At 47.5% G+C, this 25,141-nt stretch overlaps 1 protein-coding gene across 1 annotated transcript in view; it reads right to left on the reverse strand.

Moving 5' to 3' along the window:
• Window positions 1-6,359: 6,359 nt before the first annotated feature.
• The window catches only part of csdc2a (cold shock domain containing C2, RNA binding a), a 55,261-nt gene continuing 36,479 nt past the window's right edge, over window positions 6,360-25,141 (reverse strand). Inside the window, exons 2-4 of the mRNA XM_060849252.1 lie at window positions 24,928-25,127; window positions 13,618-13,740; window positions 6,360-9,493 (exon numbers count right to left, since the gene is read on the reverse strand). Coding sequence (XP_060705235.1) covers window positions 9,331-9,493; window positions 13,618-13,740; window positions 24,928-25,103 — 462 coding nt within the window. The 5' untranslated portion in view covers window positions 25,104-25,127 and the 3' untranslated portion in view covers window positions 6,360-9,330. The remainder of the gene's footprint in view (window positions 9,494-13,617; window positions 13,741-24,927; window positions 25,128-25,141) is intronic.

Raw genomic sequence — 25,141 nt, forward strand, 5'->3', positions numbered from 1 at the left:
AGTGTCTAGAATGAGAAGCATTTGTCATGTGGCTGACGAAAGGGTTAATCCAGAATCCAAGGCACCCTGACACACCCCCTCGCCCCCAAAACTGTGTAAAAATAAGGACTGCAGATGCTGGAAACCAGAGTCTAGATTAGAATGGTTCTGGAAAAGGCCTCTATTCCTGATGAAGGGCTTTTGCCTGAAGCATTGAACTTCCTGCTCCTCGGATGCTGCCTGAACTGCTGTGCTTTTCCAGCACCACTTTAATCTAGACCACCCCCCCAAAACTGTTGCAGTTATCTCTGCCAATTCACCGTGCCTCCCCACTAATCCCTTCCCTAACCTTCAACTCCTGGGTAAGGGCCCAGTAGAGACCATTGATTCTCAGTTACTTCAACTTCTCCACCAGGATCAATCAACTTGATCCAAATCCGACACCCGAAAATCTGGGGTTATAGGGGGCGGGGGGAGGAAAGAAGGCAGAGGAATGGGGTTGAGAAACACATCAGCCATAGTACAGCAGAATCAAAAGGCCGAAGAGCCTAATTCTGTCCCTGTATCTTATGATCAAGTGGTGGGAGTGTGTGGGGCAAGGGTCACGGTGTGAGGTGACATGATGAAAACTCTAGCCTCCAATCGGGGGCTGCTCGGATTCAAAGGATCAAGTTCAGGCTGTGGGTTAAGGCTCCCCAGGGCGGACATCATGGGACTCCTTGAGAGGTCAACAAAATGGCCGCCCTCCCTCGGTTGGGGCCCGTGAAGTGAATAGGCAATGCACAGACCTCACCAACCACAGCAGGGCTCCCTGAGCGCCATATGTAGGGAGTAATCCTGCTCCTCTCCTCCCCGCTCGGTGACCGTTTCCCAGTGAATCACTCACAAAGTTAGACGCAAAATCCAATACCTGAGAAGCGGCTCACAGCACAGAGCGACAATATCCAGCAGAACCAGGGAGAGACATTAAAACAGTGAGAGTCAGACAACATGAGTTCTGTCCTGTTATACACACTCTCTGTAATTCAGAAATTATCATTCAGTTTGAATATTTGCCACACAGGTACCTGGTTATGTGCAGAGTAACACTTCCCTGTCAAACCAAACACTCAGGGTTAGTACAGCACATGATGTGACACATTGGAAAATTCTCCTGATGCTGTCCCATCTCTCCCTGCAGCTCTACAGTTTAGGTTAGGTACAAATCACCACTCCCTCTACACTGTCCCCATCAAATGCTCCTATGACAGGGACTGCACAGGATTAGACTCTTTTAAACTGAAAGTTAATCTGCCTCCCAATCAAACACTCCCAGAGCAGGGGGTTAGACAGAGTAAAGTTCCTTCTACTCCTTTATACTGAGAGTAAAGCTCCCTCGACAGTGTCCTCATCAAACACTCCCAGGACAGTACAGCAAGGGGTTACATTCAGCATAAAGCTCCCTCTACATTTTCTCCATCAAACACTCCCAAGTCAGGGTTAGATACAGAGCAAAGCTCTCTGTACTCTGTTAGAATCACAGAATCCCTACAGTGTGGAATCAGGTCCTTCGGCCCAATAAGTCCACACTGACCCTCCAAAGAGTAACCCACACAGACCCATTACTCAACATCTATCCCTGACTAATGCACCTAACCTACACATCCCTGAACACTATGGGCAATTTAGCATGGTCAATCCACCCTAACCTGAACATCTTTGGACTGTGGGAGGAAACCGGAGCACCCGGAGGAAACCCACACAGACACGGGGAGAATGTGCAAACTCCACACAGACAGTCACCCGAGGCTGGAATCGAATCTGGGTCCCTGGCACTGTGAGGCAGCGGTGCTAACCACTGCGCCACCATTAAACTGAAAGTAAATAGAAAGTAAAGCTCCTTCTACACTGACCCCATCAAACACTCCCAGGACAGTTACAGGACAGGTTAGATACAATGGAAGGCTCCCTCTTTTAAATTAAATGTAAAGCTCCTTCAACGCTGACCCCAGTAAATACTCCCAGTACAGCACGGGGTAAGAAACAAAGGCAATCTCCCTTTACTCTTTTACACTGAACGTAAAGCCTCCTCCCCATCAGCACACACAGGAAAGGTACAGCAGGAGGTTAGCTACAGAGTAAAGCTCCCTGTACTCCCTTAAACTGAAAGTGAAGTTCCCTTAATGTTGTCCCCATCAAAAACTCTCAGGTAAAGGAAGCACAGGTTTAGATACAGAACATAGCTCCCTCTACCCTGTTAAACTAAAAGTCCCTCTCTACATTGACAAACTGAAACAAAAATTCCCTCTGCACTGTCCCCATCAAACACTCCATGACGTGGCCAGCACAGTGTTAGGTACACAGTAAAGCTTCCGCTACACTTTTAAACTTAAAGTAAGCTTCCTCTACTCTTAAATAGTAAGCAAAGCTTCCTCAACACTATCCCCATCAAACACCCCCAGAACAGAACAAGAAACAGTTCGATAGAGAAAAGCACACTTTACTCTTTTGAACAGAAAGTAAATTAAAAATAAAGCTCCCTCTACACTATCCACATCAAACACTGCCCAGACACACACAGCACAGTGTTAGATACAGAGTAAAGCTCCCTCTACACTATCCACATCAAACACTGCCCAGACACACACAGCACAGTGTTACAGAGTAAAGCTCCCTCTACACTATCCACATCAAACACTGCCCAGACACACACAGCACAGTGTTAGATACAGAGTAAAGCTCCCTCTACACTATCCACATCAAACACTGCCCAGACACACACAGCACAGTGTTAGATACAGAGTAAAGCTCCCTCTACACTATCCAAATCAAACACTGCCCGGACACATACAGCGCAGTGTTAGATACAGAGTAAGGCTCCCTCTACACTATCCACATCAAACACTGCCCAGACACATACAGCGCAGTGTTAGATAGAGTAAAGCTCCCTCTACACTATCCACATCAAACACTCCCCAAACACACACAGCACAGTGTTACAGAGTAAAGCTCCCTCTACACTATCCACATCAAACACTGCCCAGACGCATACACCACAGTGTTAGATACAGAGTAAAGCTCCCTCTACACTATCCTATTCAAACACTGCCCAGACACATACAGCACAGTGTTAGATACAGAGTAAAGCTCCCTCTACACTATCCACATCAAACACTGCCCGGACACACACAGCACAGTGTTAGATACAGAGTAAAGCTCCCTCTACACCATCCACATCAAACACTGCCCAGACACACACAGCACAGTGTTAGATACAGAGTAAAGCTCCCTCTACACTATCCACATCAAACACTGCCCAGGCACTTACAGCACAGTGTTAGATACAGAGTAAAGCTCCCTCTACACTATCCACATCAAACACTCCTCAGACACTTACAGCACAGTGTTAGATACAGAGTAAAGCTCCCTCTACACTATCCACATCAAACACTGCCCAGACACATACAGCAGTGTTAGTTACAGAGTAAAGCTCCCTCTACACTATCCACATCAAACACTGCCCGGACACATACAGCGCAGTGTTAGATACAGAGTAAAGCTCCCTCTACACTATCCACATCAAACACTGCGCAGACACATACAGCGCAGTGTTAGATACAGAGTAAAGCTCCCTCTACACTATCCACATCAAACACCGCCCAGACACATACAGCGCAGTGTTAGATAGAGTAAAGCTCCCTCTACACTATCCACATCAAACACTCCCCAAACACACACAGCACAGTGTTAGATACAGAGTAAAGCTCCCTCTACACTATCCACATCAAACACTGCCCAGACACTTACAGCACAGTGTTAGATACAGAGTAAAGCTCCCTCTACACTATCCACATCAAACACTGCCCGGACACTTACAGCACAGTGTTACATACAGAGTAAAGCTCCCTCTACACTATCCACATCAAACACTCCTCAGACACATACTGCAGTGTTAGAAACAGAGTAAAGCTCCCTCTACACTATCCACATCAAGCTCTGCCCAGACACATACAACACAGTATTAGATACAGAGTAAAGCTCTCTCTACACTATCCACATCAAACACTGCCCAGACACATACAGCACAGTGTTAGATACAGAGTAAAGCTCCCTCTACACTATCCACATCAAACACTGCCCAGACACATACAGCACAGTGTTAGATACAGAGTAAAGCTCCCTCTACACTATCCACATCAAACACTGCCCAGACACACACAGCGCAGTGTTAGATACAGAGTAAAGCTCCCTCTAAACTATCCACATCAAACACTGCCCAGACACACACAGCACAGTGTTGGATACAGAGTAAAGCTCCCTCTACACCATCCACAGCAAACACTGCCCAGACACATACAGCAGTGTTAGAGAGAATAAAGCTCCCCCTACACTATCCACATCAAACACTTCTCAGACACACACAGCGCAGTGTTAGATACAGAGTAAAGCTCCCTCTACACCATCCACATCAAACACTGCTCAGACACATACAGCACAGTGTTAGATACAGAGTAAAGCTCCCTCTACACTATTCTGATCAAACACTGCCCAGACAGGGAAGTCCAGGGTTACATACAAAGGCAAACCTTCCTCTACTCTTTCAAACTGAAAGTAAACCTCCCCCTACACCATCCCCAATTACTCAAGGACACGTAAAACATGCTTTACACCAACAGAAAGTATCACTCTCCCTTTAGTTTAAAAATTAAGTCCTCTCTAGCCTGCCCCTATCCCAGGACAAGTACAGCACACAGTTAGATACAGATTAAAGCCCTTTCCAACTGCCCTCACCCAATACTTCCAAGACCGGTACAGCACAGGAATAGGTAGAGTAAAGCTCGCTCTACATTGCCCCCATCAGACACTCCCAGGACAGTTACAGCCAGGGGTTTCACAGAGTAAATTACCCTCTAACCCATTAAACTGAAAGTAAAGCTACCTTGACACTTCCCATCAAACACTCCCTGGACAGGGACAGTAAAGTTTTCCTCTGCTCTTTTAAACTGGAAGTGAAGCTCCCTCTACACTGCCCTCATCAAATACTCCCAGGACAGGGACAACACAGGGACAGATATAGAATAAAGCTCCCTCTACACTGCCCCTATCAAACACTCCCAGGACAGATACAGCATATATCAGATATAGAATAAAGCTCCCTCTACTCTGCCCTCATCAAACACTCCTAGGATAGGGACAGCACAGGGTCAGATATAGAATAAAGCTCCCTCTACACTACCCCTACCAAACACTCCCAGGGCAGGGACAGCACAGGGTCAGATACAGAGTAAATCTCCCTCTACCCTGCCCCTATCAAACACTCCTAGCACAGAGGCAGCACGGCAATTAGATTTTTGCTGATCCCCTCCCCAGCCTTGTGGATTCACTTCAGTAGGAGCTATTATTTTTGTCTGGTCTGGTCTGGCCAGGAACACTGCGTCTGTCCGAGCAGTAACTGTCCACGTTACAGGAAGCTGACCGCTTGCTATGTTAAGCGCCAGCTTTAACAGGGACTGTTAGCTGAAGAGCAAAACGAGGGATCCCTGGCTGATCAAAGTATGGGTTATTCCTCAGTGCTACCCGGGCTGTGGGTACTGCTCTCATCGGGTGAGCTACCTGAACTGAGATGTGGGTAGGTGGGTGGGTGTGGTGGAGGAGGGAGGGGGGGGAGCTGTGTGAAAATCTGAAAACTTCCCCACCACATCCCCCTGCCTACCCAATCTCCGATCGCTAAAATTGGCAGTTTTCTGCACTTAGATAGCCAACAATGTTGGATGTGTTTGAGGAGGATTGTCCAATCTCTAACCATCACTAATCTTTTCTAACATTGTCTAACCATCTCGAACTTCTTTTAAACATCCCTAACCTTCTCTAACCTTTCCTAACCAGCTCTAACCTCTTCTTTAACCATTTCTAACCTTTCCTAACCATCTTTAACCTTTCCTAACTATCTCTAACCTTCTCTAACCATCTCTAGCCTTTTAAACCATCTCTAACCATCACTCATCTTTTCTAACCTCCTCTAACCTTTCCTAACAAACTCTAACCTTCTTTAACCATCTTTAACCTTCTCTAACAATCTCTCTAACCTTTTCTAATCATCTTTAACCTTTTCTAACCATCGCTAACCTTCTCTAATCTTCTTTAACAATTTCTAACCATCTCTAAACTCTTGATTCCCACTGGCTAGCCTGCAGATTAACCACATGTTCCTAGAAATTCTTGGAAAATCCTTGATTGCTGGCAACTCCTCTTCCGGCAATTCCCCTCAGGAACTCTGCCCAGTTGTTCCAGATCATTAAAACCAACTGAAGAAGAGGAGCTGGAGTAGACATGGTGACAAAGCCAAGGAGGGAATAGGAGGTTCAACACAGGGACAAAACCCAATAGTTCTGAATACGATGTTTGGTTGCAATTATTTTAATTATAAAAAGGTACACAGTACGTTATGACACACGTTTAATCCCCAAGAATTCTTTTATGTCACTGGAATCTCAGTGAAATTCACTTGCTTTGTCCTGCACACACTGCCTCAAATCGCCATTTCTTAAAGCACTCCAGTGGTTACACCAGTCCCTAATATAACATGCTTGATGTTTAATACAGGAAATTAATATTTGATAAAGTTTAAGGGAAAGATATGTTAAATACTTTCATCATTTGTTCCCCTCGCACGTTTTAATATCTTAAAATGATGTCACAAACCAAATCATCCAAATGTGTACATCTACACTGTCCAATCAGATTGGGTGCCCTGTCTCCGAATTCAATCACTCTGAGGGAATGAAGCTGGTTAATAGGTGGGAGGATGGTAATGATTAACCTGTCTACAGCTCATAACTTACCCGTAGTGACATCGCAGTCTAACCCCATGCTGTACCGGTCCTGGGAGAGTTTGATAGGGGCAGTGTAGAGGCAGCTTTACTCTGTATCTAACCCCATGCTGTATCTATCCTGGTAGTGTTTGATGAACAGTGCAGAAAAAGCTTTACTTTCAGTTTAAAAGAATAGATGGAACTTTACTCTGTACCTAACCCTGTCCTAGGAGTGTTTGATGGGGATAGAATTGAGGGAGATTCATTTTCAGTTGAAAAGAGTAGAGGGAGGGTTACTCTCTATCTAATGCTGTGCTGTATCTGTCCTGGAAATGGTTCACAGGAACAGTATCGAGGTAGCATTACTTCTAGTTTAAGTGAGTGGAGGGATATTTACTCTCTATCTGACCCTGTCCTGAGTTCTTGATGTGCAAGATGTTGAGAGGGCTTTACTCTGGATCTGATCCCATTATGGGAGTGTTTGATGCGCTCAATATAGAGGGATATTTACTCTCTATCTGACCCTGTGCTGTCCCTGTTATGGGAGTGTTTAATATGGACAATACAGAGGTAGCTTTACTCCTTCTGCTGTCCCTGTTGTGGGAGCATCTGAGGAACAGGAGAATCCATGTTTCAGGTGCTGAGGGATAAATGGGAGGGACTAGGGGTTGGGAGCAAGGTAGCCGAGAAAGCAATAGGTGGATGAAGGTGAGGGAGAAGGTGATAGGTCAGAGGGGGAGTGATGGACAGGTCAGGAGGGCGGTGCCAGGTTGGAGGCTTGGGACTGGGATAATGTGGGGAGAGGAGAGGCAGCAGTTTGAAATGAAGAGGTCAAGGGCGGGGTCGAAGGCCACACGGGGTGTCCATGTGGATGGGGTGTGTTGGAGGCAGGAGAAGGGACTCCTCGGTGGATGGGCGGAAGTCTTGGTTAAAATGTTTGATGGACCATTGTACCGAGAGCTTTACTCTGTATGTAACCTCTCGATGATAACTGTTAATGAATCGATGGCAGCATAAATGTTCCTCCAATTAAATATAACAAAAAGAACAGATGTGATAAATGGAAGGGAGCTGTATTCACAATCAGAATCTGTAGGGGTCAGAGGGATTTGAATTTCTATCATTGGCTGTGGAATGTCACAGTACCGAGAGAACTGACTGAAAACCTGAGATGTGAAGTCTCTGCCTCCATGTATTTTCCTCAGGGTTTTGAGATTACCATACCTGTTGTGAACAAGAACAATTCCAGAGGGAAACCAATCACAAACACAAGCAAACAACTCAGCACCAAGTTCTGGCCAAGAACTGGAAGACACCCAGATGTTCACTGGAAGGTACATCGACAGAGATGGCTGGAAAACTAATCTCAACAGGCCTGGCAGTATCTTCAGCACTGAAGATGGGTCACCACTTAACGTTAACTCTGCTTTCTCTCTCCCCAGGTGCTGTCTGACCTGCTGAGTTTCTCCAGCACTTTCTGTCTTTGTGCCAGAGATACACTGTCCAGGCGTGCCCAGTTCTCCAAAGGTGCCCCTTCACCTCCCTGCCCCTCCCAGAGGTTAGGGGTTTGGGTGGGGTGGGGGTGGTGAGGTTTTGCGCTGGGTGGGAGTTAAGGTGGGAAGGAGTTACGTATAGGCCGCACTTTTGAAAACCCCACATTGTTGGTGGGGGGGTCCTGCAGATTGGGGCGGGAATGAAACGTGAGCTCACCGCCAACCTCAGTGGGAAGAAAATGGCCACCGGTCCCAGGTGACAATGGTGGCGGCCATATTTATTCAGGGCCTGGAGGTGAAATGTTTGGTAAATTAAGGCATACACTAGAAATAGAACATAGACCATTACAGCACAGGATCAGGCCCTTCAGCCCATGATGTTGTGCTGAACATGACGCCAAATCAAACTAATCCCTTTTGCCTGTCCTCAGTCCGTATCCCTCCATTCCTTGCATATTCATGTGCTTGTCTATAAGCCCCTTAAACACCCCAATCGTATCTGACTCCACCACCACCCCTGGCAGCGTGTTCCAACCTCTATTACTCTCTGGGTTAAAAAGAAAACTTGCCCCTCTCACCATGCTGCCTAGTATTAGACATTACAATTTTGGGAAACAATTCTGACAGTCCAGGTTCAAATTCCACCAGGTGTAGTGGGTGGGATTTGAACACTCAACACCGGGAGGCTTATGGCTGGGCCTTCAGATTGCTAGGCCAGCAACATTATCGTTACACTACCATCTCCCACTGAACATGCCCCTAGAGGAATAATCTGATCCAGACGCTGTAATGAAGCAGAAATATTTCACGGTCAACAGTGTGAGTGAATTTTAGCGAAAATAAATAAAGATAAAAAACAAAGAGCCACAATCATACCCCTTTCCCCAGCCTGTAGGAACTCCGTTCCATTTTGTATGTAATTCTTTTTTTTAAAATCCTAAACCGTTAAATAACAACACACAGCTCACAAATCACATAATCTTCCCCACAATTACTGTCGTTGAATGTTTTGCTTCATTTCAAAGGCCCCTTTGACAAGGCCCCGAGCCCACAAGGCCTGGCCTCCCTCAGGAGTTAACGATCTGCCCGGACCAGGTCTCGTGCTTGGTGCCGGGTGCCAGGTGGGTGATCACCACCTCGACTGCTTGGTACTTCAGATTCTTCGGCGGGACGGCGCAGACCTTGTACGTGACCTCGTCACCTTCCACCGGCACGTACTCCCCCTCGATGCTGGAAGGAAAGACAGATTGGGAAGACACGTCAAAGCACTGGTCCCAATGGACATCAACCATCACAAGACAAAAGGCAGCACGGTGGCACAGTGGTTAGCACTGCTGCCTCACAGCACCAGAGACCCGGGTTCAATTCCTGCCTCAGGCGACTGACTGTGTGGAGTTTGCACATTCTCCCCGTGTCTGCGTGGGTTTCCTCCGGGTGCTCTGGTTTCCTCCCACAGTCCAAAAATGTGCAGGTTGGCCGTGCTAAAATTGCCCGTAGTGTTCGGTGTAGGGTGAGTTGCGCTTTGGTCGGTCGGTGTGGACCTGTTGGGCCGAAAGGCCTGTTTCCACACTGTAAGTAATCTAATCTAAAAAGTAGTGTAGAGAATGGGGGGAGTGAAAGCAAAATAAAGTTTCGAATTGAAAATGATTTGCCTTCAAAACTGAAGGTCGAAAGTTCTGAGCTCAATGCCATCTGCAGGAATTTTCCACTTCAGCACTCAGCATTGAGTTCAACAATGTCAGAGATCTGTCTTCTGTTTTGTTGAGAAACCCAACACTACTTGTGTCTTACTGGTATTTGCTGTTAGCGGTGCAGGCCCACTTTCTCCTTCACACACCTTTCATTAACACCTGTTTTGCACCTCTGTCTCTCCTTTACCACCTTTATCGTCTTTTGCTCTGGATATCCTCAGTGTCTGTTCCACTTGTTCCTTCTCTCCCAACAGCATAAAAACTCCTTTCCAGCCCCTCCCTCTTCTGAAGGAGAATCCTATCAGACCCAAGGTGTTGACTCTGTCTCCCTCCCACACAGATACTGCCAAACCTGCTGAGACTCTCCTGATCTCTCCGTTTTAGTTTCTGGTTTCAGCATCCCACAATACTTTGCTTTTAGAAGGTGTTGCTTGGTGCTCATCAACTTGATAAACATTGCATTGAGGTAGCACCCAAAGGAAGTTTGCTGTGAATTGCAAATACATTCCCCAGTCCTCCCCCCGGGGGCTCACTGGGCTCTGACAGATTAAGCGATACGGCACCTCAAGAGATCCCAATGTGCTTTCCTATCAAAATCTCTTTACCAGTGTAGTTATGGAGGAAAGATGGCAGCCATGCTGTATACAGCAAGCTCCCACAAACAGCAATGTGACCGTGGTTCAGCACTTCTTCACACGGGGTTGGTTCAGGGATAAACAGTGAGCGTCCCTTGAATTGAGAATGTCGTGGACTCAGGGTTTCCAGTTTCTGCCACAGGTCTCCGTGCGTTTTGATAGGCTGATTTTCTGAAGCGCAGATCCATGAGCTCATCCACGGGGTGGGGTCAGGATGTGCTGGAGGCAATGGGATCCGGAGGGTGGGATTTGTTCCCCTCTCTGCCGCCGCGTTGCCCTGTTATTAAGACGTTGCAACGTGGGGGGGTGAGGCGGCATGGTGGCGCCATTTTGAGCCATCGAGATCCTCCCAGACGTTCAGGCCGACGGTGTTCCCCTTCCCAGCGTCAGAGGGCCTTCTTTGTGAAACACTGTCAGCTTTGAGAAAACATTGCATTAGAGGTAGCTCAGCCTGCAGGGTGGCTCAGTGGTTAGCACTGCTGCCTCACAGCACCAGGGACCTGGGTTCAATTCCAGCCTCGGGCGACTGTCTGTGTGGAGTTTGCACATCCTCCCTGTGTCTGCGTGGGTTTCCTCCGGGTGCTCTGGTTTCCTCCCACAGTCCAAAGCTGTACAGGTTAGGTGAATTGGCCATGCTAAATTGCCACATAGTGTAGGTTTGGTGCATTAGTCAGGGGTAAGTGTAGAGCAATAGGGTAGGGGAATGGGTCTGGGTGGGATACTCTTTGGATGGTCGGTGTGGACTTGTTGGGCCGAATGGCCTGTTTCCATACTGTAGGGATTCTATGAAATCCGGATCCCTAGTGAGTACGAGCTCATTCTGCCACAGGGGCACAGTGCCCAGTCCATTAACATTGACTTCATGGGAGTTCACTGTCAGAGGGACCGATGGGGCTGACTTCAAGGAGGATGCTTGAGTTTGTTTGACAGAGGGTGTGGAGGAGTGCTGCACTGCCAGAGATGCCACCTTGTGGCTGAGATGTTAAATGCAGGCCCCGTCTGCATCTTGAGTAGATGTCAATGACCCCCTGGCACTACCCTCAGGAGGAGAAGGGTAGATCTCCCGGGTGCAATTACTTATCCCTCAGCAAACAGGACGGAAACAAACTATGTAGGTAGTTTCACAATGCCATTTGTGAAAACTCGCTCAGAATTATCCACCACATTCCCTCCACTATTGCTCCAGTTCAATTCATGGCCACCATCATAGAGACAAGTTTCGTCTTCCAGGGATTGGAATATATTGAACTCAAATTCCTCCGTGATTTGAACCAATCCTTCCAGCACACTAGCCTGCCCTCTGGATGACTCGGGGCCAGTGACCTTCCCACTGTGCCAGTCTTATCATCATCTGGGCTGTAAATCGCTGGAATATTCCGTGGAAGACTAAGCGTCCACTCCCTGTGCTCTGCACGGAAGCTGGTCGCTGCCTCCTTCTGGGCTGGCAGTCCCGTTCTGAGCTGATGATCGGTTTCTGTCAGTGTTGGCTTGTCACTACCTTCCTCTCTCAGGGTGGCAGAGCCCGACCCAACCCCCCCGTTGCTGTGGCATTGACCCAGTGTGCGTGTTGGAGTGTGAAGCATGACGTAGAGGTCCCAACATTGCTTCCATCGCACGGACCAGGAATCGCTCCCACTTCCTACTGCCTGACATTGGCACGGTGGCTCAGTGGTTGGTGCTGCTGTCTCACAGCTACACATCTTCTCACAGACTTTGAATTTGGCCTTTTGAGGGAGAGGAGACTGGAACATGCCCAAGTCTGCCTCCTACTGGTGGACCCACAAACCGCTCAGTCACATGGATACAAACCACTCCCTACAGTGCGGAAACAGGCCATTCGGCCCGACAAGTCCACACCGACCATCCAAAGAGTATCCCACCCAGACCTATTCCCCTACCCTATTACTCTACACTTACCCCTGACTACTGCACCAAACCTACACTATGGGCAATTTAACACAGCCTAGCTTCGATTCCAGCCTCAGGTGACTGTCTGTGTGGAGTTTGCACATCCTCCCTGTGTCTGTGTGGGTTTCCTCCGGGTGCTCCGGTTTCCTCCCACAGTCCAATGATGTGCAGGTTAGGTGGATTGGTCATGCTAAATTACCCATAGTATGCAGGGTAGGTGAGAAATATGAGGTTAGGGTGGAGAGTGGGAGCACATTTGATGGGCTGAATGGCCTCTTTCTCCCTTGTAAGGATTCTATGATGCTGTGCCTGTTTGACCTCATTATGAGCACAGCTCCTTGGTCTTGAAACCCTGGAAGTGGGACTCGAACTCAGAGCTTCGGGGTTGAGGCAGGAAATCAGGGTTGGGGATTATCAGATCAGCGATACAGATTCAATGGGCTGAATGGCCTACCTCTACTTCTACATTTTACAATCCCATGATTCTTGGCTCAAAGGGAAACACTCCCTGGTTGTGAAAGATGCTACATAAATGCAAGTCTTTTTGAAAAATGTGTTTTCTTTCGGTTCAGCTGTGTCACTGACCTAAGCACAATTTGGCCTGTTGTGGTTCTGTTGGCCGAGCTGAGAATTTGTGTGGCAGACGTTTCGTCCCCTGTCTAGATGAGATCCTCGGTGCTTGGGAGCCTCCTGTGAAGCTCTTCTGTGATGCTGGAGATGCTGTGGTGACCACTATAAATGCCGGAGGAAAGATCACAGAAGCGCTTCACAGGAGGCTACCAAGCACTGAGGATGTCACCTAGACAGGGGACGAAACGTCTGAAACACAAATTCCCAGCTCGGCCAACAGAACCACAACAACGAGCACCCGAGCTACAAATCTTCTCACAAACTTTGAATTTGGCCTTTTGAGGGAGAGGAGACTGGAACATGTCCAAGTCTGCCTCCTACTGGTGGACCCACAAACTGCTCAGTCACATGGATACAAACCACTGCCGGTAAATCTCTTTCCTCACATGTGAATGAACTGAGCACAGTGTCCAGGTGAGAACCCCTCCCCCACGCTCCCTTATCCCGCAGCCGTAGATATGTAGGAACAGTTGATGCCGTTATTACTCACTCAGAGATGTGCACAAAGATGTCCTCTTTCCCATCCATGGGTGTAATGAAGCCATGACCCTGCGACCTGGAGAAACACTTGCATTTCCCCTTTGAAAGGGGCCCAAGATTGGCCCGAGCTGAGCTGGAATGAGAAAGGCAAGTGTGAACAGCATAACGACCAGTCTCTTGGGGAAGAAATCCGAGCCACCCCATCAATTCACAGAGCAATGCAGCACAGAAAAAGACCACTCCTCCCCTCAGATCCGTGCTGTCCTTTTACGGATGAGCAATCCGGTTACTCCCAAATCCCTTTTGCTGTATTCCCACAAAACGTTGGAGAAACTCAGCAGGCCAGGCAGCAGAGAAATAGCGTTAACATTTCGAGTCCAGTGACCCCTCGTCAGAACATAGGGCGACACGGTGGCTTGGTGGTTAGCACTGCTGCCGCACAGCACCAGGGACCCGGGTTCAATTCCAGCCTCAGGAGACTGTCTGTGTGGAGTTTGCACATTCTCCCCGTGTCTGCAGGAGTTTCCTCCGGGTGCTCTGGTTTTCTCCCACAATCCACGGTGAGGTGGATTGGCCATGCTAAATTGCCCGTAGTGTTCAAGGGTGTGTAGGTTAGGTGCATTAGTCAGGGGTAAATGTAGAGTGATAGGGAAATGGGTTTGGGTGAGATATCCTTTGAAGGGACGGTGTGGACTGGTTGGGCTGAAGGGCCTATTTCCACACTGGAGGGATGCTATAAGAACAGACCTTGATATAACTAGAAGTGACAAAGAAGGTTGATGAGGGTAGAGCCGTAGGTGTGATCTATATGGACTTCAGTAAGGCGTTCGACAAGGTTCCCCATGGGACACTGATTAGCAAGGTTAGATCTCATGGAATACAGGGAGAACTAGCCATTTGGATACAGAACTGGCTCAAGGGTAGAAGACAGAGGGTAGTGATGGAGGGTTGTTTTTCAGACTGGAGGCCTGTGACCAGTGGAGTGCGACAAGGATCGGTGCTGGGCCCTCTACTTTTTGTCATTTACATAAATGATTTGGATGCGAGCATAAGAGGTACAGTTAGTAAGTTTGCGAATGACACCAAAATTGGAGGAGTAATGAACAGCAAAGAGGGTTACCTCAGATTACAACAGGATCTTGACCAGATGGGCCAATGGACTGAGAAGTGGCAGATGGAGTTTAATTCAGATAAATGCAAGGTGCTGCATTTTGGGAAAGCAAATCTTAGCAGGATTTATACACTTGATGGTAAGGTCCTAGGGAGTGTTACTGAACAAAGGGACCTTGGAGTGCAGGTTCATAGCTCCTTGAAAGTAGAATCGCAGGTAGATAGGATAGTGAAGAAGGCATTTAGTATGCTTTCCTTTATTGGTCAGAGTATTGAGTACAGGAGTTGGGAGGTCATGTTGCGGCTGTACAGGACATTGGTTAGGCCACTGTTGGAATATTGCGTGCAATTCTGGTCTCCTTCCTATCGGAAAGATGTTGTGAAACTTGAAAGGGTTCAGAAAAGATTTACAAGGATGTTGCCAGGGTTGGAGGGTTTGAGCTACAGGGAGAGGCTGAATAGGCTGGGGCTGTTTTCCCTGGAGCGTCAGAGGCTGAGGGGTGATCTGATAGAGGTTTACAAAATCATGAGGGGCATGGATAGGGTAAATAGACAAAGTCTTTTCCCCAGAGTCGGGAAGTCCAGAGCTAGAGGGCATAGGTTTAGGGTGAGAGGGGAATGATTTAAAAGAGACCTAAGGGGCAATTTTTTCACACAGAGGGTGGTGCGTGTATGGAATGAGCTGCCAGAGGAAATGGTGGAGGCTAGTATAATTACAACATTGAAGAGGCATTTTGTTGGGTATATGAATAGGAAGGGTTTGGAGGGATATGGGCCGGGTGCTGGCAGGTGGGACTAGATTGGGTTGGGATATCTGGTCGGCATGGACCGAATGGTCTGTTTCCATGCTGTACATCTCTACGACTCTATAACTCAGTTTGTCTCTCTCCACAGATGTTGCCAGATCTGGGGAGTTTCTCCAGCATCTTCTGGTTTTGTTTCAGATTTCTAGCAGCTGTAGTTCTATGGTTTTATCCTTCAAGACTGTATTTATTTGGAAAGGTGTTATTGAATCTGTTTGCAATCTCCTGACAGGTAGTGTGTCCCAGATCCCAGCCACTCGCAACAAAAGAGGATTGCTTTGTCTCACAGCATTGACAGAAGCAAGGCCAGTGAGAAGGGGTCCTGTTCAGACAGGTCCCGGGACATATTAGGAGGTGCCAGAATTGTTCTCTGGGGGCTCGGAGCTGGCCACCAATCAGGGGCAAAAGTGAGGACTGCAGATGCTGGAAACCGGAGTTTAGATCAGAGTGGTGCTGGAAAAGCCGGGCATGTCAGGCAGCATCCGGGGAGCAGGAACAGTGACGTTTCAGGCAAAGGCCCTTCATCAGGAAACAGGTGTGTGTGTGTGTGTGTGTGTGTGTGTGTGTGTGTGTGTGTGTGTGTGTGTGTGTGTGTCTCTTAGACAGTGGTCTCTCAGAACCACCAGCGGCTCCAATGATTCTCTCATCCTGTACAGAGTAGCCAAAGGAGTAGAAAATACTCTTCTGCGTTAGTGCACAGGTACAGAAAGGTCAGTACTGAAGAGTGCCTTAAATCTCGCAGGAGTCGATCTTAAGTCTCAGTCCGCCTCATGATCATATGCAAGAAAACCAAAAATGCATTAGATGTGGGAGCAGACATAGGCCATTCAGCCCATCTGCTCCACCATTCAATGAGATCAATGGCTCATCTGATAATCCAACTGGTGGCATAGTCAACGGTGATGGGGGTAATCAAAGATTACAAAGAGGTCTTGATCAACTGGGCCAATGCGCTGAGGCAGATGGAGTTTAACTCGGATAAATTTAAGATATTGCATTTTGATTAAAAGGTTAGATTAGATTCCCCACAGTGTGGAAACAGGCCCTTCGGCCCAATCAGTCCAGACCGACCCTCCGAAGAGTAACTCATCCAGACCCATTTCCCTCTGACTAATGCACTGAACACTACGGGCAAGTTAGCATGGCCAATTCACCTGACCTGCACATGTTTGGACTGTGGGAGGAAACCGGAGCACCCGGAGGAAACCCACGCAGACACTGGGAGAATGTGCAAACTCCACACAGACAGTCACCCAAGGCTGGAATCGAACTTGGGACCCTGGTGCTGTGAGGCAGCAGTGCTAACCACTGAGCCACCGTGCCACCCAAAAGAAGTGAGGGCAGGACTTATATAATAAATGGTAGGGCTCAGAGTATGGATTAGATTCCCTACAGTGTAGAAACAGGCCCTTCAGCCCAACAAGTCCACACAGACCCATTCCCCTCCCCTATATTTCCCCCGACTTATAACCTACACTATGGGCAATTTACCTAACCTGAACTGAATATCTTTAGATTGTGGGAGGAAGCTGGAGAAAACCCGCAGATACAGGGAGAATGTACAAACAGACAGTTGCCCAAGGCTGGAGTTGAACCTGAATCCCTGGCGCAGTGAGGCAGCAGTACTAGTGCCACTGTGCCACCCTGGTGATATCGAAGAGAGACCTTGGAATTCAGGTATATAGTTCTTTTAAACTTTGTGTCACATTTCAACTGGGTGGCTAAGATTGCATTTAAACACATCTGCTTTCGCCTGCTCAGACTTTTGAGTACAGGAGTTGGGATGTCAGGACATTGTTGAGGCCTCTCCTGGAGGACTAGGCACGGTGCCACAGTGGTTAGCACTGCTGCCTCACAGCGCCAGGGACCTGGGTTCAATTCCCGCCTCAGGCGACTGACTGTGTGGAGTTTGCACGTTCTCCCCGTGTCTGCGTGGGTTTCCTCCGGGTGCTCTGGTTTCCTCCCACAGTCCAAAGATGTGCGGGTCAGGTGAATTGGCCATGCTAAATTGCCCGTAGTGTTAGGTAAGAGGTATATGTAGGGGTATGGGTGGGTTGCGCTTCGGCGGGTCGGTGTGGACTTGTTGGGCCGAAGGGCCTGTTTCCACACTGTAAGTAATCTAATCTAATCTCTGTGTAAGGACTGTGTCCAGTTCTGGTCACCCTGCTACAGGAAGGATATTATGAAGCTGAAGAGGGTTCAGAAATGATTTACCAGGATGTCACTGGGACTGGACGTTTTGAATAATAAGGAGAGTCTGGTGCTGTAGGAGGTCGAGAGGTGACTGTTTTGAGATTTATAAAATCATGAGGGGCGTAGATAAGCTGAGTAGCAAAAGGTCTTTTCACGAGGGTTGGTGAGTCCAAAACTACAGGGGCATATTTTTAAGTTGAGGAGAAAGGTTTAGAAAGGGCCTGAAGGGTAATCTTTTCACACAGAGAGTGGTTCATGTGTGGAATGAATTGCCAGAGAAAGTGGTAGAGATACGTACAGTTACTTGTTTAAAAGATATTTGGACAGGTACATAAATAGACAAAAGGTTGAGAGGGATATGGGCCAAATGCAGGCAAATAGAGGCTAGTTTTATTGGAGTAAAAAGTGAGGTCTGCAGATGCTGGAGATCAGAGCTGAAAATGTGTTGCTGGTTAAAGCACAGCAGGTCAGGCAGCATCCAAGGAACAGGAAATTCGTTGTTTCGGGCCAGAGCCCTTCATCAGGAATGAGGAGAGGGTGCCAGGCAGGCTAAGATAAAAGGTAGGGAGGAGGGACTTGGGGGAGGGGCGATGGAGATGTGATAGGTGGAAGGAGGTCAAGGTGAGGGTGATAGGCCAGGGTGGGGTGGGGGCGGAGAGGTCAGGAAGTTTTATTTGGGCTGAAGGGTCTGTTTACATGCTGTAGGACTCTATGACTCACTTACCAGCCCTTTCCCCATAATCCACGATCCCATCACTGATTAAAAACGATCTATCTCAGCCTTTAATATACATAACAACCGAGCCTCAACTGCCTTCTGTGGTAAACAATTCCATGCAGATTCATATTGTGTGGGAGAAAAAAAATCCTTCATTAATTCTACCCTAAATGTGCAACCCCTTATTCTGAGATTATACACTCACGGTAGTGATTGTAACGAGGTGGACCTCTTAGAATCTGAGCTCCCTGATTGGGGCTATTAACCTGGTCGCAATCAGGGAGCCCTGGCTGACAGACAGAAACAGGAGTGTCAGGGGTTCTGTTCACTGAGAGCTGGCTCAGTGTAAAGGAATCTCTATGTGTGACTTGCTGACGGGATTCCAGTCTCTGTGGAGTTATATCAGTGATGATGAGAGTGGGATTAATGATGTAACCATGCAAAAATGCCTACTAGCTGAAGCCCAACAGGACTTTAAACAGGCACTATAGCTGGCTTTATCACTGGAAAATGCAACAAGTGGAGCATATGAGTTGTAGAGTATTCCGATGGAAGAGGAGATCCTCACCACCCTGACTGAGCTTGGGAAACACCATTTGAGCGAAGGCCATTGCACAGTCTCACTCAGGACATCTCCTGAGCAGAGAGACTCCAGGTCAGCCCGCAGCGAAACCCCAAAACACAGCCACGCCTCGGCCAAAAGGTGAACATTTTCTTCAGGATCCAGGCCGTTTGTAGTTGCTGCCGGGAATGTGGACTCGAGACAGCAAGACAGTGCCCACTAGGACCTGAAGGGAGTAAGGTAACACACAGGCCGGTGTCCGGGAGAGTGCACACACCCTGGGCTGGAACAGTTAAGTTGCTTAGCAACAACCAGATCAGAACCAATCAAAACAAACATCTGGTTAAATGGTCACCTGGTTCGAATGGAGGTTGATACCCATGCGGCTGTATCAGTGATCACAGAACTAGTCTTAAACAAAATTAACTCTGGACCCCAACCCTTGAGGTTGTACAAGACTTGGGCTAGACTGAGAGCCTATTCGGGGACTCCTTACAGATTAAGGGACAACTTCAGTTCCGGTCTCTCCTGACAAGCAGCTGGTTCATTCTCACTGATTCTCATAACAGGCTCAGGGCCCAAGCTTGATTGGTTGATAGAGATTCACCCTGATTGGCTCAACATTTTTCAATTAGAAAATGGCTGCCCGAGTGAAATCCTATTTAAGCACCCGGAAGGTTTTCAAGTATTTAGACTTCCAGAAGGCATTTGACAAAGTACCTCACAAAAGGTTCGGTCTGAAGAAAAGACCCCAAAGTGTTGGGGGTAGGAAATTGGCATGGATAGAGAATCGGCTAATGGGCAGGAAACAGCAGGTGGCGATAAAGGGTTCTCTTCCAGGTTGGTGACCAGTGGGGATCTACAGAGAGCAGTGCTGGGACCGTTTACAATATAGTTCAATGATTTGAAGGAAGGAAACAAATGTTTTGTAGCCAAATTTGCAGACAACGCAAAAATACAGTAGAAAGACAGGTGGTGAGAGGGATACCAACAGTTAATAGAGAGAGACTGATAGGTGAGGTGAGTGTGCAAGCAATTGGCAAATGGAGTATAAAGTGAGGAAATACAAAGGTATTCATTGCAGAAGGGAGAACAAAAGAATATAATATTATTTAAATGAAGAGAAATTGCAGGAAGATGCAGCACTTGAGGGGACTTGCACATGAACCCCAGAAAGCTAACACACAGGGGCAGCAGGTAATCAGGAATGGCCAATGGAATGTTGACCCTTATGCCCTAACTCTCTTGAACTAAGAGTTTGGAAGTCCTACTGCAAGGTGCTGGTGAGACCACATCTGGAGCACTGCGAGCAGTTTGATCCCCTGATTGAAGCAATGATATTATTTCATTGGAGGCAGTTCTGTGAAGGTTTACTGGATGATCCCCGGTATGGAGGGACTGTCTTATGAGGAAAGGTTAAATAGTTTGGGACTCTGCTCACTGGAGTTTAGAAGATTGAATCATACAGGATTCTTAAGGGGCTTGATAGGGTAAATGCTGAGAGGTGCTCCGGTTTCCTCCCTCAATCCAAAGGTGTGTAGATTAGGTGAACTGGCCATGCTAAATTGCCCCAGTGTTCAGGGATGTGTAGTTTAGGTGCATTAGTCAGGGGTAAACGTTGGGGAATGGGTCTGGGTAGGTTACTCTTGGGGGGTCAGTATGGACTAGTTGGGCCAAATGGCCAGTTTCAACACTGTAAGGATTCTATGTTCCCCTCATGGGAGAGTCTAGGACCAGAGGACATAGTCTCAAGAATAAGGGGTGTCGATTTAAGATTGAGACGAGGACAAATTTCTTCTCTCAGCGTGTTGAGTGTCTTTGGAACTCCTTACCACAGAGAGCTGTGGGGGCAGAGTTCTTGGGTATATTTAAGAATGAGATAGAGAGAGACTCTTAGTTAGTCAGGGATCAAGGGTTACAGGGAAAGGGCAGGCAAGTGGACATGAGGAAAGTCTAATCAGCCATGATCCTTTTGCATGGTAGAGCAGGCATGAGGGGCTGAATGGCCTACTCCAGTTCTTATGGTCTTATGAAGAACACATGGGGAGATGGAGAACTCACGGAGGATATGGAGAATAGGATACATGGGGAGCATGAGGAAGAATGGGATGGTGGGGAATATCAGAGGGCATGGGAAACTGAGGCATTACTGAGGGGTTCTTTGGCGAGTGAGGGGCTCTTGCTGTTTGAGTCATGCGATGTACGATTAACAGCAAGGTGCTCCATGGACTGACCCTGCAGCGGGTAAACACCATTCCAGTCAGGACATTATGTTGCCGCACCGTGGCTCCGAGGCACAAATGTTCTTTGATCATGAACAAGTTTTTTTTTGAAAAGGTAGACAAACAGGAGGCTGGAAGAACACAGCAAGCCTCAGGAATCAGTGTTTTCCCTGGAACATTGGAGGCTGAGGGGTGACCTTATAGAGGTTTACAAAATTATGAGGGGCATGGATAGGATAAATAGGCAAAGTCTTTTCCCTGGGGTCAGGGAGTCCAGAACTAGAGGGTATAGGTTTAGGGTGAGAGGGGAAAGATATAAAAGAGATCTAAGGGGCAACTTTTTCACACAGAGGGTGGTACGTGTATGGAATGAGCTGCCAGAGGAAATGGTGGAGGCTGGTACAATTACAGAATTTAAAAGGCATTTGGGTGGGTATATGAATAGGAAGAATTTGGAGGGATATGGCCCCACTGCTGGCAGGTGGGACTAGATTGGGTTGGGATATCTGGTCGGCATGGATGGGTTGGACCAAAGGGTCTGTTTCCGTGCTGTACATCTCTATGACTCTAAGTTAACGTTTCAAGTGTGACCCTTCTTTAGGAATGGGGGTAGGTGTCAGGGGAGCTGATGATAAAGGGGGGTGGGGGAAGGAGTGGGGGTAGGGTGGTAGTGATAACTCGGGTATTGGGTTGTTGGTCGATGGCAGGAATGAATCCGATCAGTAGCTGGAAGGAAGGGTCGGTCTGGAATGGAAAGGGACTGGAGAGGAATTCGGGGATGGATGGGAAGGGAGGTTATTTGAAATTGGAGAACTCAGTGTTGAGTCCTCCAGGATGTAGGCTGCCCAGGCGGAAGATGAGGCATTGTTCCTCCAATTTGCAGTTAGAATTCGCTTTGACAATGGGGATCAAATATGGTCGTGGTAAATCTCTCCTTTCCAATGGCTCAGGATCTACATTATGACCTTGCAATCTCCAGCAGTTTTACATCTTCATTACATCGCTGTGGAGCTGGTGAGAGAGACACCCTTTAGTGAATAGTTTTGCTTTGTTTATTTTCTATCTGTTCAATGTTACCTTCGACTGCCTGACACGTGCAATACTCCTCAATCATCTCCTTGACGTGATACTGTCCGCCCGACAATAACTGCCTCTGAGTTGTATATTCTTTCAGCTGGCAATAAACATAACTTTGCCACGCTCACACTGATCTCATCAGCCCAACAGGATAAAGAGCTTGAAATTAAGAAGGTTCGCGATTACAGTTAGAGAAGGGACAAGTTTAAATGAATTCTCCTTGTGTGAGATGGTATGTAATGTTTTCGTGTTAGAGTCATACAGCACGGAAACAGACCCTTCAGTCCAACTAATTCATGCCGACCATGTTCCCAGACTAAACCAGTGCCTGCATTTAGCCCATATCGCACCAAAGCGTTCCTATTGATCTGCTTATCCAAAATATCTTTTAAAATGTTCTAACTATACCAGCATACACCATTTTCTCTTGAAGTTCATTGCACACACTAACCACAGTTTTAAAAAAAAGGTCGCCCCACAGATCCCTTAGATTTTTTTTCCTCTCATCTTCAAAAATATGCTCCCAAGTTTTGAACTCCCTGACCTTGTGGAAAAGATCCTCGCTATTCCCCTTATCCATGCCCCTCATGATTTTGTTCAACACTATGAGGTTACCCTCAGCCTCCGACAGTCCAGTGAAAGAAGACCCAGCCTATTTTTATCACTTGAATTCAAAGAGTTCAGGGTCACTGCCTCCACCAACTCAGGCAGCAAATTCCAGACACCCACTCTTCCTCCTTGTAAAGTCTGTTTCCCTCACCTCTTTAATCCTTCTCCACTTGCTCGAATCGATGATTCCTGGTCCTTAAACCCTCCGCCAAGGGAAACAGATTCTCTAGTCTACTCTATCTTGGACCCTCACAATCTGAAAGGCTTTTGATAACGCCACCTACATTTCATTCCAAATCATTAATGGACACCAACGCAACGAGGTCCCCAGCACCAATCCCTGTGGTGTTGTCCTGTCTGTGGAATGCAGAGACGGCGAAATAGAACGTGGTCAGTGTGAGATGAAGGTTGAAGTCTCTGCAGAGAGATCCAGGTAGGTTAAGTGAATGGGTAAAAGAATTTGGCAGATGGAATATAATGTGGGAAAATGAGAGTCACTTTGGCAGACAGAAAGGAGGAGCTGAATATTTTTAAATGGAGAAAGACTGCAGAAAGTTACAGACTGACCTGGGAGTCTGGCCCATGAATCACAAAAAGCTAGCACCAAACTTCAGCTGGTGCCCGTCCCTAATAGGCCAGAAGGCAGTTGAAGAGTCAACCACAATGCTGTGGGTCTGGACTCACGTGTAGGATGGCAAATTTCCTTCCCGAAAGGACACTAGTGAACCAGACAGGTTTGTCTAACAATTGGCAATAGTTTCACGGTCATCATTAGGTCATCTAAGGAAAGACTTACTGGCATTGGGGGGCAGTCCGCAGAAGGTTCACCAGGCCACCTGGTATGGAGTGACTGACTTATGAGGAGAGGTTGAGTAGGTCGGGCCTGAACTCATTGGAGTTTTGAAGAATGGGAGGTGGTCTTATTAAAACTAACAAGATTCTTAGTGGGTTCAACTGGGTAGAGATGGGGAGACTGCATCCCCATGTGGGAGAGTCCAGGCCCAGAGGGCAAAATAAGCGGGTCTGAAAATGTGTTGCTGGAAAAGCGCAGCAGGTCAGGCAGCATCTAAGGAACAGGAAATTCGACGATTCCTGAAGAAGGGCTTATGCCCGAAACGTCGAATTTCCTGTTCCTTGAATGCTGCCTGACCTGCTGCGCTTTTCCAGCAACACATTTTCAGCTCTGATCTCCAGCATCTGCAGACCTCACTTTCTCCTCACAGTAAGTGGGTCACCCATTGAGGACACAGATTAGGAGGAAGTTCACCTCTTAGAGGGAAGTGAGTCTGTGGAATTCTTTAGCACAAAGGGCTGTCAAGGCTGGGTCATTAAGTAGGGTCATTCTAGCCTGTGATGGAATTTTCATCAAAAATGGAACAAGGTTATGCTTGAGAGTTATGCTGGAGAGACAGGGGAGTGGAGTTGAGGAGGCAAAGGTTTCAGGTGAGAGGGGGAAGATATAAAAGGCCTCTAAGGGGAAACTTTATCACACAGAGGGTGGTGTGTGTATGGAATGAGCTGCCAGAGGAAGTGGTGGAGGCTGGTACAATTACATTTAAAAAGGAACCTGGATGGGTCTATGGGAAGGGTTTAGAGGGATATGGGCCAAGTGCTGGCAAATGGGACTAGATTAGGATAGGATATCTGGTCGGCATGAACAAGCTGGACTGAAGGGTCTGTTTCCGTGCTGTACATCTCTATGACTTTATTATCAGATCTGTCAAGGTCTCATTGAACAGTGGTGCAGACTCGATGGGCTGAATGGCCCATCCTATGGTCTAATGGTCTCCTGACAAACTGTTGCAGATTGCAATGAGGATTAGGATTCGTAAAAGACCAAGCTACTGAACACTATTTCTACAGAACTGTAACACATTTAAGACCCCAGTTATGAGTATTATCGTAAGTATACACAGCAATAACATGCATTGAATAAACTGCCAATCCAACGCGAAAGACGTTTATTGATCAACGGTACAGGCTGGTCTTCAGTAAAAGTCCCTGACTGTGCGCTGGGAGTACTTACGCAGAGTAGGTGCGGGTACGTTTAGTAGGGAGGGGACTGGGCAGATCCGCCAGTAGAGAGCTGTTTCGTTCCCATGTTTTGATGTTGTCTCGGAGATATGATAGAGGCGGGGACACTGATGATTTGAGGGAGTGAGGCGGCTGTGAAGGTGACATCTCCCCCTGTTCCGATGACATGATGCTTTTCGTGAGGATTCCTGTCTGGAAAAGAATGA

Source organism: Hemiscyllium ocellatum, chromosome 33, assembly GCF_020745735.1.
Source record: "Hemiscyllium ocellatum isolate sHemOce1 chromosome 33, sHemOce1.pat.X.cur, whole genome shotgun sequence".
Lineage (NCBI taxonomy): Eukaryota > Metazoa > Chordata > Chondrichthyes > Orectolobiformes > Hemiscylliidae > Hemiscyllium > Hemiscyllium ocellatum.